Raw genomic sequence first — 16,367 nt, forward strand, 5'->3', positions numbered from 1 at the left:
GGTTTATTGCCCCTCTCTCCAGGTTGGGTTTATTGTTGCCACTCTCCAGGTGGGGTTTATTGCCCCTCTCTCCAGGTTGGGTTTCTAACCCCCACTCTCCAGGTTGGGTTCATTGCCACTGTCCAGGTTGGGATTTTTACCCCTCTCTCCAGGTTGGGTTTATTACCCTCTCGCCAGGTTGGATTTATTGCCCCCTCTCTCCTGGTTGGATTTATTGCCCCTCTCTCCAGGTTGGCTTTATTACCCTCTCGCCAGGTTGGGTTGATTGCCCCCTCTCTCCAGGTTGGGTTTATTGCCCGCTCTCTCCAAGTTGGATTTATTGCCCCCTCTCTCCAGGTTGGGTTTATTACCCTCTCTCCAGGTTGGGTTTATTGCCCCCTCTCTCCAAGTTGGATTTATTGCCCCCTCTCTCCAGGTTGGGTTTATTACCCTCTCTCCAGGTTGGGTTTATTACCCCTCTCTCCAGGTTGGGTTTATTACCCTCTGTCTCCAAGATGGGTTTATTACCCCACTCTCCTGGTTGGGTTTATTGTCCCCTCTCTCTCCAGGTTGGGTTGATTGCTCTCTCTCTCTCCAGGTTGGGTTGATTGCTCTCTCTCTCTTCAGGTTGGGTTCATTACCCTCTCTCTCCAAGTTGGGTTTATTACCCTCTCTCTCCAAGTTGGGTTTATTATTCTCTCTCTCCAAGTTGGGTTTATTACCCTCTCTCTCCAAGTTGGGTTTATTACCCTCTCTCTCCAAGTTGGGTTTATTACCCTCTCTCTCCAAGTTGGGTTTATTACCCTCTCTCTCCAAGTTGGGTTTATTACCCTCTCTCTCCAAGTTGGGTTTATTACCCTCTCTCTCCAAGTTGGGTTTATTACCCTCTCTCTCCAAGTTGGGTTTATTACCCTCTCTCTCCAAGTTGGGTTTATTACCCTCTCTCTCCAAGTTGGGTTTATTACCCTCTCTCTCCAAGTTGGGTTTATTACCCTCTCTCTCCAAGTTGGGTTTATTACCCTCTCTCTCCAAGATGGGTTCATTACCCTCTCTCTCCAGGTTGGGTTTATTACCCTCTCTCTCCAAGTTGGGTTTATTACCCTCTCTCTCCAAGTTGGGTTTATTACCCTCTCTCTCCAAGTTGGGTTTATTACCCTCTCTCTCCAGGTTGGGTTTATTACCCCTCTCTCCAGGTTGGGTTTATTACCCTCTCTCTTCAGGTTGGGTTTATTACCCCTCTCTTCAGGTTGGGTTTATTACCTTCTCTCTCCAAGATGGGTTCATTACCCTCTCTCTCCAGGTTGGGTTTATTACCCTCTCTCTCCAAGTTGGGTTTATTACCCTCTCTCTCCAAGTTGGGTTTATTACCCTCTCTCTCCAAGTTGGGTTTATTACCTTCTCTCTCCAAGTTGGGTTTATTACCTTCTCTCTCCAAGATGGGTTCATTACCCTCTCTCTCCAAGTTGGGTTTATTATTCTCTCTCTCCAAGTTGGGTTTATTACCCTCTCTCTCCAGGTTGGGTTTATTACCCTCTCTCTCCAGGTTGGGTTGATTGCTCTCTCTCTCCAGGTTGGGTTTATTACCCTCTCTCTCCAAGTTGGGTTTATTACCCTCTCTCTCCAGGTTGGGTTTATTACCCTCTCTCTCCAAGTTGGGTTGATTGCTCTCTCTCTCCAGGTTGGGTTTATTACCCCTCTCTCCAGGTTGGGTTTATTACCCTCTCTCTCCAGGTTGGGTTTATTGCTCTCTCTCTCCAGGTTGGGTTTATTACCCCTCTCTCCAGGTTGGGTTTATTACCCTCTCTCTCCAAGTTGGGTTTATTGCTCTCTCTCTCCAGGTTGTGTTTATTACCTCTCTCTCCAGGTTGGGTTTATTACCCTCTCTCTCCAAGTTGGGTTTATTACCCTCTCTCTCCAGGTTGGGTTTATTACCCTCTCTCTCCAGGTTGGGTTTATTACCCTCTCTCTCCAGGTTGGGTTTATTGCTCTCTCTCTCCAGGTTGGGTTTATTACCCTCTCTCTCCAAGTTGGGTTTATTACCCCTCTCTCCAGGTTGGGTTTATTACCCTCTCTCTCCAAGTTGGGTTTATTACCCTCTCTCTCCAAGTTGGGTTTATTACCCTCTCTCTCCAAGTTGGGTTTATTACCCCTCTCTCCAGGTTGGGTTTATTACCCTCTCTCTCCAAGTTGGGTTTATTACCCTCTCTCTCCAAGTTGGGTTTATTACCCTCTCTCTCCAAGTTGGGTTTATTACCCTCTCTCTCCAAGTTGGGTTTATTACCCTCTCTCTCCAAGTTGGGTTTATTACCCTCTCTCTCCAAGTTGGGTTCATTACCCTCTCTCTCCAAGTTGGGTTTATTACCCCTCTCTCTCCAAGTTGGGTTTATTACCCCTCTCTCCAGGTTGGGTTTATTACCCTCTCTCTCCAAGTTGGGTTTATTACCCTCTCTCTCCAAGTTGGGTTCATTACCCTCTCTCTCCAAGTTGGGTTTATTACCCCTCTCTCCAGGTTGGGTTTATTGTCCCCTCTCTCCAGATTGGGTTCATTGTCTCTCAGGTGAGTTGCTCTGCCTCAGGTGAATTGCTGACGTCATGCTGCAGGTATGAGGGGCGGGTCCGGAGCGGGGACTTAATTGTGAGCGGCTGAGACTCCGGGACTCGCTGGGGACATGGAGCTGGAGGCTGGCAGCTGCTGGCTCCCTGCTGCCGGCCTGGGGCTGCTGGCCGCCGGCTTCTTCCTGCTGCCGGCCGGTCTGGAGCTAGCACTGGGGCTGCTCCTCCTGACCCTCTGCCTCCAGCGCCTCCTAGCCGCCCCCCTGCTGATCCTCCGAGCCCCGCACCAGGTCGGCTACATCCCCGAGCCCGGCATCAGCAAGCGACGGGCGGCCAATGAAGTCAGGAGGAGGCGGAAGAAAGGGGAGCTGCCACCGGTCTATCCGAATGGATGGTACCGGGTGCTGGACTCGCAACAACTCCAACCCGGACAGGTGAAGAACATCACCATCTTCGGTAAGGAGGGAACCTGGGGACGGGGAGGGGGGCAGGTGCTGGGGACAGGTGTGAGGGTGTGTTGTGGGAATAGCTTGAGTGTTGGCACAGGTAGATTTATGGGGCGAGGGATGTGTGGGCACTGGGACAGGGTTTATGGGGCGAGAGAGGGGTGTGTGGGCACTGGGACAGGGTTTATGGGGTGAGGGGTGTGTGGGCACTGGGGCAGGGTTGATGGCGTGAGGGGTGTGTGGGCACTGGGGCAGGGTTGATGGGATGAGGGGTGTTCGGGCACTGGGGCAGGTTTTATGGGGTGAGGGGTGTGTGGACACTGGGGCAGGGTTTATGGGGTGAGGGGTGTGTGGACACTGGTGCAGGGTTGATGGGGTGAGAGAGGGGTGTGTGGGCACTGGGCCGGGTTTATGTGATGAGGGGTGTGTGGGCACTGGGGCAGGGTTTATGGGGTGAGGGGTGTGTGGGCACTGGGGCAGGGTTGATGGGATGAGGGGTGTGTGGGCACTGGGGCAGGGTTGATGGGATGAGGGGTGTGTGGGCACTGGGGCAGGGTTTATGGGGTGAGGGGTGTGGGCACTGGGACAGGGTTTATGGGGTGAGGGGTGTGTGGGCACTGGGGCAGGGTTTATGGGGTGAGGGGTGTGTGGGCACTGGGACAGGGTTTATGGGGTGAGGGGTGTGTGGGCACTGGGACAGGGTTGATGGGGTGAGGGGTGTGTGGGCACTGGGGCAGGCTTTATGGTGTGGGAGAGGGGTGTGTGGGCACTGGGCAGGGTTTATGGTGTGGGAGAGGGGTGTGTGGGCACTGGGCAGGGTTTATGGTGTGGGAGAGGGGTGTGTGGGCACTGGGCAGGGTTTATGGGGTGGGAGAGGGGTGTGTGGGCACTGGGCAGGGTTTATGTGATATGCAGGTGCTGGGGGCATTTGTTAACAATCAGTTTCACTGGGAAATGTAATCTGTGAGGTTTATTATATTAAGGGGTGGTAGCTGTAACCACAGTGATCAGAATCTTATACAGCACCATGGTGGCTGGGATTACTGGTGAATAATAAGGTTGTGTTGTGGACAGTATATCCGTAATTACGGTGTATAGTTTCAACAGGCAGGGCCAAGTGGTTTCAATTGTTAATCTAAGTGAGTAGCAGAGATTTGGGATCTCACAAACTGGCATTTACAATGTCTGAGGTGTCTGAGATTGAGCATGGAGCTGCCCCAGAGTGACACCGTCCTCTTGCTGCACTTGAACCAAGAATTTCTCCCAACGTTGGTGATGGGCCCCAGACGCTCTGAAACGGCAGCACAGATTTACTGGGTTAGAATACACTGCAGTATCAGTGGTATTCAGGAGCGGCTAATCCTGCGTTTGTGGGTCCAGAACACATGAATCTCCCACCTCTTTGACATCACTTTGGCATGTTGCTGAATTGTCTCTTCCTGTCTCCTGTAAATGAACATCACTTTGGTTTTTTAAGTTTGATCTTTGCAGATATCGGAATAAACCATTAGACAGAATCTCGCACTGTACAGAATAATGCTTCATTTTCAACTAACAAGTGACAGCATCCATGTGAGTTGGGACTTGTGCAGAGATTGGGTTGGGGTTTAGGATTGCTGGGGGTGGGGGGGTGGTGTTTGAGATGGTCCAGTTTCGCAACACCCAGGGGCTGTGGTGTAGGGATCTAGTCTTTTAGGGTTGCCAGGACAGGGTTAAGGATCAAACAGGTTGAAAGGGTTTGGGATTGCCAACATTTATCGCGCTGCAAAAGATCTGCAGAAAACAGGAATTAGGTTTCATTCGGACATACAAAATAGGAGCAGAAGTAGGCCATTCGGCCCCTCGAGCCTGATCCATCATTTAGTAAGATCATGGCCGATCTGTTTGATCCTCAAATTCCACCTTCCCATCTACTCCCGATAAACTTTTGGGTGTATAAGGGTGGTCACAGGTGCAGTATTTTGGAGGGCCCACATCTACACCTTGGACTGGGACCAGGCGAGCTGTGATGCCAGGGCCACGGGCTTTTGCCCGCATAGCAGGCATGCCCCAGGTGCAGGGTGGATACATGTCCCTCACCGTCCAGCTCATCTGTGCCCATGCATCACGCAGGCTTGTGCCCGTTTCCCAGGGAGCAGCCATGATAATTACATCTAGCAGCCTGGCAGACCACAGCTGTCTTTGAGGGTGCGCAGCGGTTGGAGCGATGGCTGCTCGGGGAGAGAGGGTACCGACTCAGGAGGTGGCCAATGAGCTGGAGGAGTGCTAGCAGCAATGTGTCTTTACTGTGTGGTAGGTGTGGGTGGTGGGAGAGACACGGTCTGCGATTCTCACACTGAGTTTACGCAGGGGTTTACGGAGTGTGAAACCATGGCGATGGGGGTGGAGGGTCTGTATGGGCGAACAAAGTGATGTTTAATACAAGAGCAATATTACAATGGTGACTTATTCCTACTGGTGCCTCGCTTCACCCATGCCCACTAGGGGCCTACACGTTCTTACACTTCCTCACCCTCTCACTATGTCTAGGTGTATTCCCAGGATCCACAGCTGAGGTTGAGGCTGCCTGCTGACTTCCACGCCCTGCTGCCTGAGATGACCTTGGTGGGCGTCCCCTGGGGAGGGGGGTCTGGACCTTGGGTGTCTCGGCATGCTTTCAGACTACTTGGGTGTCGCAGTGCTTCCCTCCTCGGTGTGCTGGGCTAGAGGCGTGTCGCTCACTGGGACAAGGGTGTCAGATGTGCTGGACATGCCAGGGTTCTCTGGGTGGAGGGCCCCAAGCTAAGCTCCTGCCAATCCTCTTTCCTTCAGGTGCCCGGAGGTTCCTGGTATAGACGGGCAGCTGGAGTAAAATACGGAAACCCCACCGTCCTCTGGCACTGACATTCGTGGATTCCCACCAGTACCTGCACCATGCAGTTGAAGCCGTGAATCATGGAGATCATGCCCTCAGCCATTCAGCGAAAATCCCCCACCCTGGAGCGCATGTCTAGTGCCAGGGTCTCCATTGCTGATGCCACCCTTAATGTTGGCCTCATTACGTAGGAGTGAGCACACCACCTCCTCAGACAGAAGGTAATGGAACTCCTCCAGTCGGCATTGCAGGCTGAGGTAAGAATCTGTCACCCTTCCTGATGCCCACGACTCTGCCTTTGCAGCTCCAGCAGCTCTGGGACGACTGGACCCAGGGTCACGTCGTCGACCTGGAGCTCAACAGAGTCCTGGGCTCCAGCATCCCTCTGACTGCCGGTTACCTGGGATGTCCCTGCCTCCACTTGCTGTGGATCATCAGCTGTGAAGTGCTCACTAGTGAGTGACCCAGAAGCCTGGTCTACTGGTAATTCCACTGAGGTGTGAGTATCTGCACTGATGGAGGGTGCGGGTGACAGCCAGGACGCTTCTTTCATAGATTATCATAGAAATTACAGTGCAGAAGGAGGCCATTCGGCCCGTCGAGTCTGCACCGGCTCTTGGAAAGAGCACCCTACCAAGGTCCACACCTCCATCCTATCCCCATAACACAATAGCCCCACCCAACACTAAGGGAAATTTTGGACACTAAGGGCAATTTAGCATGGCCATTCCACCTACCCTGCACATCTTTGGACTGTGGGAGGAAACCGGAGTACCCGGAGGAAACCCACACAGACACGGGGAGAATGTGCAGACCCCACACAGGCAGTGACCCAAGCCGGAATCGAACCTGGGACCCTGGAGCTGTGAAGCAATTGTGCTATCCACAATGCTACCGTGCTGCCCTTAAGAACAAATACATCTACACTATATTATTTTACCATAATCCATGTACCTATCCAATAGCTGCTTAAAGGTCCCTAATGTTTCCGACTCAACTACTTCCACAGGCAGTGCATTCCATGCCCCCACTACTCTCTGGGTGAAGAACTTACCTCTGACATTCCCCCTATATCTTCCACCATTCACCTTAAATTTAGGTCCCCTTGTAATGGTTTGTTCCACCCGGGAACTTCATGCTAGTTTCTGCAATGTCTCCCTCGGTACTGATCTGTAATGCCCAGAGAGCACAAGGATGGTCAGGGCTGATGGACTGATTGATGAAGAGGCTTAATATTCGGTGAGTTTTCCCATTGTCGGCATCGACAGGGTTCTCACCTGATTTCTCACCAAAAAGGCACTTGGAAAAATATGGTATGGTTCCATCCTCTTTTCTGTATCTTCAATATAGAATTCAGAAGCAAAATATTCTCATTTCATCTGTTATTTCCTTATTATCTACTATGAACTCTCTAGAGAACCAACACTCACTTCATTTAATCTTTTCCTGTTTAAATACTCTCACTATCGAGTTTTACATTTCTAGCTAGCTTCCTCTCATACTGTAATCTTTTTCCTGATTAACCCTTTGTTAGTCTCTACCGTTATTTATATTCTGACCAATCATTGTCCTACCACTCATCTTTGTGCAGTTTGATGCTTTCCTTAACTTCTTTAGTTAACCATGGATGCTGGCTCCTCCCCTTGGAAATTTTCCTTATAGCAGGAAAATATTATTCTGAAATATTCCCTTAAATGTCTGCCAGTGATTTTCTATTGATCCAAACCCTAGCCTAGTATCCCAATTTATTGAGCTGAGTTTTAATGCCCACGTAGCCACCCTTATTTAAGTTTGAAATACTCGTCTTTGACCCACTCTTTACCCTTTTCAGACTGGATATAAAATTCAGTCAAATTGTAGTCGCTGCTGCCTCGGGCTGCCTTTACTCTGAGATCATTAATTAATCCTGTCACATCACACAGTACCAAATAGAATAGAACATGTTCTCTGATTGGTTCCAGAAAGTGCTGCGTCAAGAAGCCACATCAAAAGCATTTTAATGTTCTTGCGTGCATTAATCAGAAATAACGTTTCCTATCTATCAAGGGTTGGAGGAGCAGAGGAGTTTATATATGCATATCCCATACCAGCCTCCCCGAACAGGCGCCGGAATGTGGCGACTAGGGGCTTTTCACAGTAACTTCATTGAAGCCTACTCATGACAATAAGCGATTTTCATTTCATATCATAGAATCATAGAATTACCACAGTGCAGAAGGAGGCCATTCGACGCATCGAGTCTGCACCGACCCTCTGAAAGAGACCCTAACCAGGGTCAGGCCCTCATGCTATCTCCGCAGCCCCATAAACCCCATCTAACTTGCACATCCTGGACACACTAAGGGGCTGTTGTAGGGAAAAATCCCTTGGCCCAGTGCAGTCAAGAGGCCGAGTCTCAAGGCAAGATTCAAAGCGTTGTTCTTTATTGTACAATTACTGAAGCCTTCAGGGGTTCCCACGCAGCCAGCTCAGAAACAGTGGCTTGGTCCACGTTGATCTCAACAATTACACATTCGCTCTGGATTTTTATAGGAATCCAAATTCGAGCGGAAACATTTTCTCATACATAATAGTTAAAGGGTAGTTTTGATTTAGATCTCTCAGACAGGTTTAAACTGAGAATATGCACCTTTGTCAATTTGCATCTGTATGGTGTGTGCCCGTGCTGATGAGATTATCTGTGCTCGCTCCGGTGTCCCTCCCTTGTCAATTTGCATCTGTATGGAGTGTGTTCGTGTTGATGAGATTATCTGTGCTCGCTCCGGTGTCCTTCCCTTCTCTAGTGTGTTTCCCATTATCTCCCTGATGTGTCTCCTTAATTAAATCGACCTCCGATGTCTGTGGCTGTGCTATGCTTTTGTTTCTGTGTTTGCTAGATGAGGTGTTAATGTCATCTTTGTCCTGCTGTGTGTGTGGGGGACACAAATCTAATCTATACATTTCTTTTATCCCTTCTATTCTGGTTTCTTTGCCTGCCTTGGCCATTTTATTAATATATTATTTCATTCTTTCATAAGTCTTTGCAATACAGTTGTGCCATATATCCCACTGCCAGGGTCTTGACACGCAGATATCCCGATCTCCTGGCCATGGGGCTGTTTTAAGATGCAGCTTCGTGCTATTGCTGGGCAGAACAAGTGTCTTCCATCAGTGCAGAAGGGGATTTAAACGAATGTCCATCCGGGTGTCCCCTTCTGCATTGTGGGCACATTATAAACGGTGCCAATCAGTCCAATAAAACAGTCCAATAAATGTTAAACGGTGCCAATCAGTCCAATAAAACAGTTTCATAAATGAAGAATGTTTGATGAGATGAGATAAAAATATGGCCTTGGAAAATGGCCTACTTCAGGACAATTTAGCATGACTAATCCACCTAACCTGCACTTCTTTGGATTTTGGGAGGAAACCCATGCAGACAAAGGGAGAAAGTGCAAACTCCACACAGTCACCCAAGGCCAGAATTTAGCCCGGGTCCCAGGTGCTGTGAGGCAGCAGTGCTAACCACCGTGCTGCTCCAATATGTCATTGAAGGTGGCAGGACAGGTTGAGCGAGTGGCTAATAAAGCATACAGGATCCTAGGCTTTAACAGGGGCATAGAGTACAAGTGCAAGGAGGTTATGTTGAACTTCTATAAGTCACAGGTTTGGCTTCAGCTGGAGCGTTGCGTCCAATTCTGGGAGTTGCACTTGGGGAGACTTGTCACGGCACTGGAGAGGGTGCGGAAAGGATTCACCAGAATGGTTCCCTAGGAATGAGTACGTGTTGGAGGCAGATTCAACTGAGGTCCTCAAACAGATTCGGCCTTTGGACCATTATGTGAAATATAATGGGGGGGGGGACGGGAAAATGCCACCACTCATTCAGAGAGCCGGTATAGACGCAATGGGCCGAATGGCCTCCTTCTGCACTGTAACGATTCTGTGATTCTGTAAAATGCATGAATTATACAGCATCACCATCACAGACCATTCAGCCCAATGATCCATGCTGGCATTACGGTCCACACAAGCCTCCTCCCACCCTCCTTCACTCACTCCATCATTATATCTTTCTATCCTTTTCTTCCTTGTGTATTTTTGAATTAATCCAAGAAGTGTAGCAGATTGTCTAAAAGGTAAATAATGTACCAAATTTCAAACTCTTAGTAGTCAGAAGTATTAGCCTGCTTGAATTGTGACACACTCCTTGTTTACATGGTGGGGGTGTGGTATGTTTAAAGGATAGGCTTACAGACCACAAAGGTGCAAACAAATAAGAGGTTTATTGGGAATGTGTTTACACTGTAGGCTGTTGAGATAGACTCATCGTTGCTCAGTCAAACAGCCAATGACGAAATCAGCTTGTCATGTGATCAGAGTCTTAAAATGACCTTGTTCCAACTAGGAACCAACATGAATGCCTCCCCCTTTACATCAGAGGTTCCAGCAATGAAACACGGTATAGCATTCTCAATCAAAATTTACAAAATGTACAATTAACAACCACAACAGTTAGACGATTCGGAGGATGTTGATTTCTCTGTGCTTGTCAGTGAACCTCGGGCATTCTGTTGTCTACGACCTCTGGTGAGTTTGGACATCATGCGGAGTTGTCTAAACCAGAGACAACATTGTTTTTGCAGGTTTACGCACTGTTGAATTGTCCTTAACAGAGGTTCTGTTTTCCACAATTGTTTCTGGTATTGTCAGGTTCTCCGGAATGTCGAGGTCTTCACTTGGCACAGTTTGTTGCGGACTCCTTGTTGACTCTGTCTCTGGCAAACTAATACTAGTTCCTAAAAGTTAGTCAGCATGTCTTCTCCACATGACATCATCCCAGGTTTGGACAGTGTCGGAGACTGGCCCTTTCTGTGCCAAGGCGATGCCAAGTATCCACTTCTCATTGGTGATGTAGTTCCTTGCCAATGCTTACTGACCTTTCTGGTGTTGTTTCGCCCTGTTCTCACGTCGCAAATCCTGACTTTGCTGTTTCCTCTCAACAATCTTGTCTGTCAAATGCTGTGCGTAACTGATGTTTTATCATGAGTAATGTCGGAGAACTTTGGGTTGTCAAATGTGTTGTATTCCCGTCTGTCATCAGGAATTGACTTAGTTGTTCAGAGAAGGATCCTTGCTCATGAGTTACCTTCAACAAATGCTTCATTGTCTGAAAAAACCTTTCAGACAGTCCATTTGTAGAAGGATGATAAGGAATGGATCAGATGTGTTGATTCTGTTCTCCTTTAGGTAATCTGTGAATCCGTGAATTCTTGCAAAAGTCTCACCCAGTCTCTCCGAGGATGTAGTCTTCATAATGGTGACTTCAAGCCACTTTGAATGTGCGTCGACCACAATGAAAAACATTTGCCCTTCGAATGGTCCGGCATAATCGATATGGACTCTTTGCCATGCTCTTCTGTCCATTTCCATGGGTGTAATGACACAAGTGGTGGCAGGTTTTGAACTTTTTGCACAAGCCAAGCACACACCCGTGATCTCACTATCGAGCCCTTGGCCACCAAAAGAAGCTTCTGGCTATTTCCTTCATAGAATCATATAATCATAGAATCTACAGTGCAGAAGGAGGCCATTTGGCCCATCGAGTCTGCACCGGCCCTTGGAAAGGGTACCCAACCTAAGCCCACTCCTCCACCCTATCCCCGTAACCCAGTAACCCCATCCTTACTATCCCGCAATGACCTTTGTGAAGTTGGCTTAGGACAAGTCTCCGTTAAGGCGGGTGGAATGATGACTCTCAGTACTTATGACTTTAGAAGGTGCGAATTCCTTCTCACACTAATCCACCCATTTCCATTTCCTGTTTTGACACAAACAGTTGTGTAAAGGTTTGAGAATCATTGCTAGGTTAGGGATAAACCTTCCGTACGATTAATGAGCCCCAAAGTGTTCAAAGTTGATTTACGTTTTGAGGTGATGGTGCCTCAGTTACGGCTTTTAGTTTTGAAGTTTGCGCAGTCCCTGTGCCTCTATGATGTGTCTCAGGTATTCAAAAGAAGATTTGAAGAATTCACATTTATCCTTCTGTACTCTTCGTCGGTAAGCTTCTATGTCTCTGGAATGTGACATTTACATTTTGGAGGCGCCCTTCTTTCTTTCTCTCCAGTCTTCTAGTCCGCTGAGAATTTGATCCATGGCACGTTGGAATAGCGCAGGTGGGGTCATGATGCCAGATGGAAGTCTTTTCTATCTGACATGTGTCACAATGTCAAATTGTGAATCTGGACCCACAGATATCTGGAGATAATCTTGACGAAGGTCAACTTTACTGAAATGCTGACCTCCAGCCAACCCAGCAAATAAATCATCAATTAAAGACAGAGGGAACTGCTCTGCACACACTACCAGATTGATAGTGACTTTAAAATCATCATGTATTCGCACCAAACCATCTTTCTTCTTTCTGATAAAGTTAGATAGTTTTAAGAAAGTTAGAAAGGGATTACAGGTTATGATGTTCGGGCCAGAAAGTGGAGCTGAGTCCACAAAAGATCAGCCATGATCTCATTGAATAGCGGAGCAGGCTCGAGGGGCCAGATGGCCTACTCCTGCTCCTAGTTCTTATGTTCTTATGTTCATCATGGGTACTCTGGGCATAGCCCAATCAGTTTCTTGACCAGCCTCTCTAATTCTGACTCAACCTTAGGCCTGATGGAGTAGGGCACTGATTTAGCCATTAAGCACCATGCTTGGCTTTCGTCCTTAATCTTTAGTTTGACTGAGGTCTGTTTCATGCTTCCCAGTTCGCCATTAAAGACTATGGTATGTTTCTTTAAAATTTTCGGTAGACCTGCTTCGGACTCCAACATGAGATTTATCTCGGCCCAGTTTAGCTCGATTCTCTCCGACCAGGTTCTTCCTATTGGGTTAGATAGTAAGTGCAGGGACAAGTCTGCAGTCTGTCCTTTTAGCTGCATATTTACATCGATAAGGCCCCTCAATGGAACCACTTCCCCGGCATAGGTTTTTAGTCTTATCTTTGAGGTTTTTAAGGCAATATGCCATAGTTTCTCTTGCTAAACAGTCTTTGGTATCAGTGAAATGGCTGCGCCAGTGTCCACCTCCATTTTCACGAGTTGTCCGTCCATTAAAGGAGTGACCCAGTAATGGTTTGTTGCGCCCGTACATTCAACAACAGTTCGTGATCCGACTGTGACTCTGGTCCTTCTTTGCGCCCTTTTTCAATCACGTGGATCCTTTTTCCTCTATTCAGTTTTCCATTTGATAAACTTGGTGAGAAAACATAGCTGAAATGGCATTGCTACCGTGCAGAAGGAGGCCATTTGGCCCATTGAGTCTGCCGCAACCCCCTGAAAGAGCACCCTATCTCGGCTCACTCCTCTGTCCTATCCCCGTAACCCCACCTGTCCTGCATAACATTGGACACTAAGGGACACTTTTAGCATGGTCAATACACCTAACCTACACATCTTTGGCTCTTCTTTTAATAATTCCTGTTTGGAACTTACATAGGAACATAGGAATTAGGAGCAGAAGTCGGCAATTCAGCCCTTCGAGCCTGCTCCCCCATTCAATCAGATTGTGGCTGGTCTTTCCTGGTCTCAAAGCCCCACCTCCCTACCTGTTCCCCATTCCCTTTAACCCATTTTAAAAAATCAGAAATAAAGCTTGTTGTTTCTTTCCCTGACACATTTGTTCGATATGTCCTTCTTTGCCAAAATTCTTGCATGTTTGGACCAGCAGCTATTGTTGGACCAGCAGCTTGCTATTGTTGGACCAGCAGCTTGCTATTGTTGGACCAGCAGCTTGCTATTGTTGGACCAGCAGCTTGCTATTGTTGGACCAGCAGCTTGCTATTGTTGGACCAGCAGCTTGCTATTGTTGGACCAGCAGCTTGCTATTGTTGGACCAGCAGCTTGCTATTGTTGGACCAGCAGCTTGCTATTGTTGGACCAGCAGCTTGCTATTGTTGGACCAGCAGCTTGCTATTGTTGGACCAGCAGCTTGCTATTGTTGGACCAGCAGCTTGCTATTGTTGGACCAGCAGCTTGCTATTGTTGGACCAGCAGCTTGCTATTGCCCAGTTTTTGAACATCGGTGACAATTATGAAACTGTGCTTATATTCGGCTCTAAGCTGACATTTTATGGATTCTAGTGCTTAAACTTAATTGTTGGGCCTCCTTGGATGCGGCTTCTTTGGCCTTCTTTAGGTTCAAGTTGCTTTCTGTTAACAGCCTTTTTTGGGTAACTTCACCCACCCACACACCTGGCTGTCTCTGATGGTGTCATTCAAGACATCTCCAAATTCACAGTATTCAGCTAATTTCTTCAAAGTAGCTGTGAACTGTGTGATTGATTCCCCTTCTTGTTGGTTCAGCTATGGAAACTGAACCTCTTGGTGCTGACCAAAGGTTTAGGTGAGAAGTGACCCTGCAAAATCGGCCCAATGTCATCTTACGTTTTTTTGGGCCTGGTTTTTCTGAGTGCACCAGACTTGGCAGGAGGTTGAATGTTCCCCACCCCCGGACCCCTCATTGTGCTCAGCAAAGTTGGGACTACAATATCTGCTCCCAGGGTGCCAAATATTCCCGCCATTTTTACAATGGGAAGGGCTTGCGTAAGCATGATGTGCCGCAAAATCAATTACCTCACTACCTCAATTCTTTTTTTTCAAACAAGGTACCCCTGAGCTCAGCCTGTTTACTTCCGAGTTTAAGAACACCCCCAGCTCTAAACTATTGTTGCAGGGTACTTGTTACCCACAGTGTTCCATGTACTATTCCAGACCTTTCCAAGTAGAGCACATGGCGAGCTTCTTTTCACGTTTCCTAAACCTATGTTTAAGTTTTGTTTCCTTAGATGGCTGCGACCAATATTTGGCACCCCTCCGTCGCCAGCTTTGGTGAAGTGGAGTTTTTAGCTTCTTAATCTTTTTTGGCTATCTGTGCACGGATCGACGAGTTTTCTCTTTATTTTTTCTGGAGTCCGCCAGTGTGGTTCCGACCTCCTCGTCGCCAGTTTTATTTATGGCATTTTTAAAGGATAGGCTTGCAGGCTATGAAGGTACAAACAAGCAAGAGCTTCATTGGAAAGGTGTTTACTCCACAGGCTGTTAGGATACACTGCCCATTTGACTCATCATTACTGTCATTACTATTAGATTTGGGCTCCTCTTTCTTATGGTCACCTTCAGTCTTGGAGTTCTGAGAATCTGGTTCTCTATTAGATTTTATCTGTGAGGAATCAATCTCGTAGAGATCATTTCATCGGCATCAGTAGAACCTGATTCACTACCCATTGTCATTTAATATGTGACCAAGGTCTTTCAACATTCTTTTCTTTGAGTTATTTAATGCCCAATGAGTTTTTTAATTCGCACATGCCCTGCCATTGGTATCTCATGTGCTATCAGTCGTACTTCCCTCGGACTCTCTGTAACCATGGGTGAAGCTACAACCTTCCCTTTGCCAAATCATCTTCCAAAAGTAAATCTACTCCGTCCACTGGGAATTTCTTAACCACTCCAACAACTGCTGGACCTGACACTAAATCACACTCCAATTGTACTTTATACAATGGAACTGGGATATAATCTCCATCAATCCCATTCACCAATACCTTGGGCGGGATTCTCCGCCGGCGGGATTCTCCGTTTTGCCGGCGCCCGGGGGTTTTCCGATGGCGTGGGGCTGCCCCGCAATACAAAACCCCATTGACCGGCCGGCGTAACGGAGAATCCCGCCGGCGCGTCAAGGCAGAAAAGTGGCGGGGCGGAGAATGCAGCCCCTTATCTTTCACTGAGCTGTCTGGAGGGAAAACCAAATCCTTCTCCAGTAAGAGAGTTTGGGTTGCACCTGTGTCCCTTCAGATAGTTGTGGGTTTGGCTACATCAGTTGATGAAAATGGGGTGATGTTCCCCTGAGCCCAAAACCCTGCATATCCCTCATCTACCTCACTCATCACACCTGCTCCCACAGCAGTGGTTACCTTAGGTCCAGTTAGAGTGACAGTCTGCCCTGTAGTATTCTCCACTTTTGTTTCCTTTTTCCGAATCCTCCTTATGAATTGCCACCAGTCCCATGGGTTTTTCTTGCAACTTCCAACATACTGAACAAACATGTCCCACCTTGTTACAATGGTAACACCTACCCTTGCAAGTCTCCCTTCGCCCTGAGTACCTTCTTTCCTGTTTTGGGGAGGAGATCAGGGAGAAATATCCATTTGTTACCTTGGCTACCTGCCTTGCTTTCACTCTCCCACTTCCTATCCTAAGATTATGGGGATGATGGAACAAAGGTTTAAAGTATGAATTAGCTCATAATTGTCAGCCATAACTGCTGCCTGCCTATCAGTTTTCACCCTCTGGACTTCAGCATGGGTTTGGTTATAGAAGCAAGGTAATTCTTAAATTCCTCAAGAGAATGACCTCTCTCCGAGCCTCATAGGCAGTTTCAACTCCCAATGATTGTACCCACCTATTAAAATTGTGCTTCAGGAACCAATTCACATGTACCCAGACAGCCTTTTTCACCTCACCATAATTTTTAGACACCCGGGCTGACAGGGAAGCATA

General features: G+C 47.8%; 1 protein-coding gene across 2 annotated transcripts in view; it reads left to right on the forward strand.

Annotated features, from left to right (window-relative positions):
* The first annotated feature begins 2,613 nt into the window (after positions 1 to 2,613).
* LOC140399047 (cholesterol 7-desaturase nvd) overlaps positions 2,614 to 16,367 on the forward strand; it is a 150,005-nt gene continuing 136,251 nt past the window's right edge. The window contains exon 1 of one of the 2 annotated variants that reach the window (XM_072488130.1): positions 2,614 to 2,988. In XM_072488130.1, coding sequence (XP_072344231.1) covers positions 2,649 to 2,988 — 340 coding nt within the window. In that variant the 5' untranslated portion in view covers positions 2,614 to 2,648. The remainder of the gene's footprint in view (positions 2,989 to 16,367) is intronic. The other variant, XM_072488129.1, reaches the window with a different exon arrangement.

Source organism: Scyliorhinus torazame, chromosome 22, assembly GCF_047496885.1.
Source record: "Scyliorhinus torazame isolate Kashiwa2021f chromosome 22, sScyTor2.1, whole genome shotgun sequence".
NCBI classification, from domain to species: Eukaryota; Metazoa; Chordata; class Chondrichthyes; order Carcharhiniformes; family Scyliorhinidae; genus Scyliorhinus; species Scyliorhinus torazame.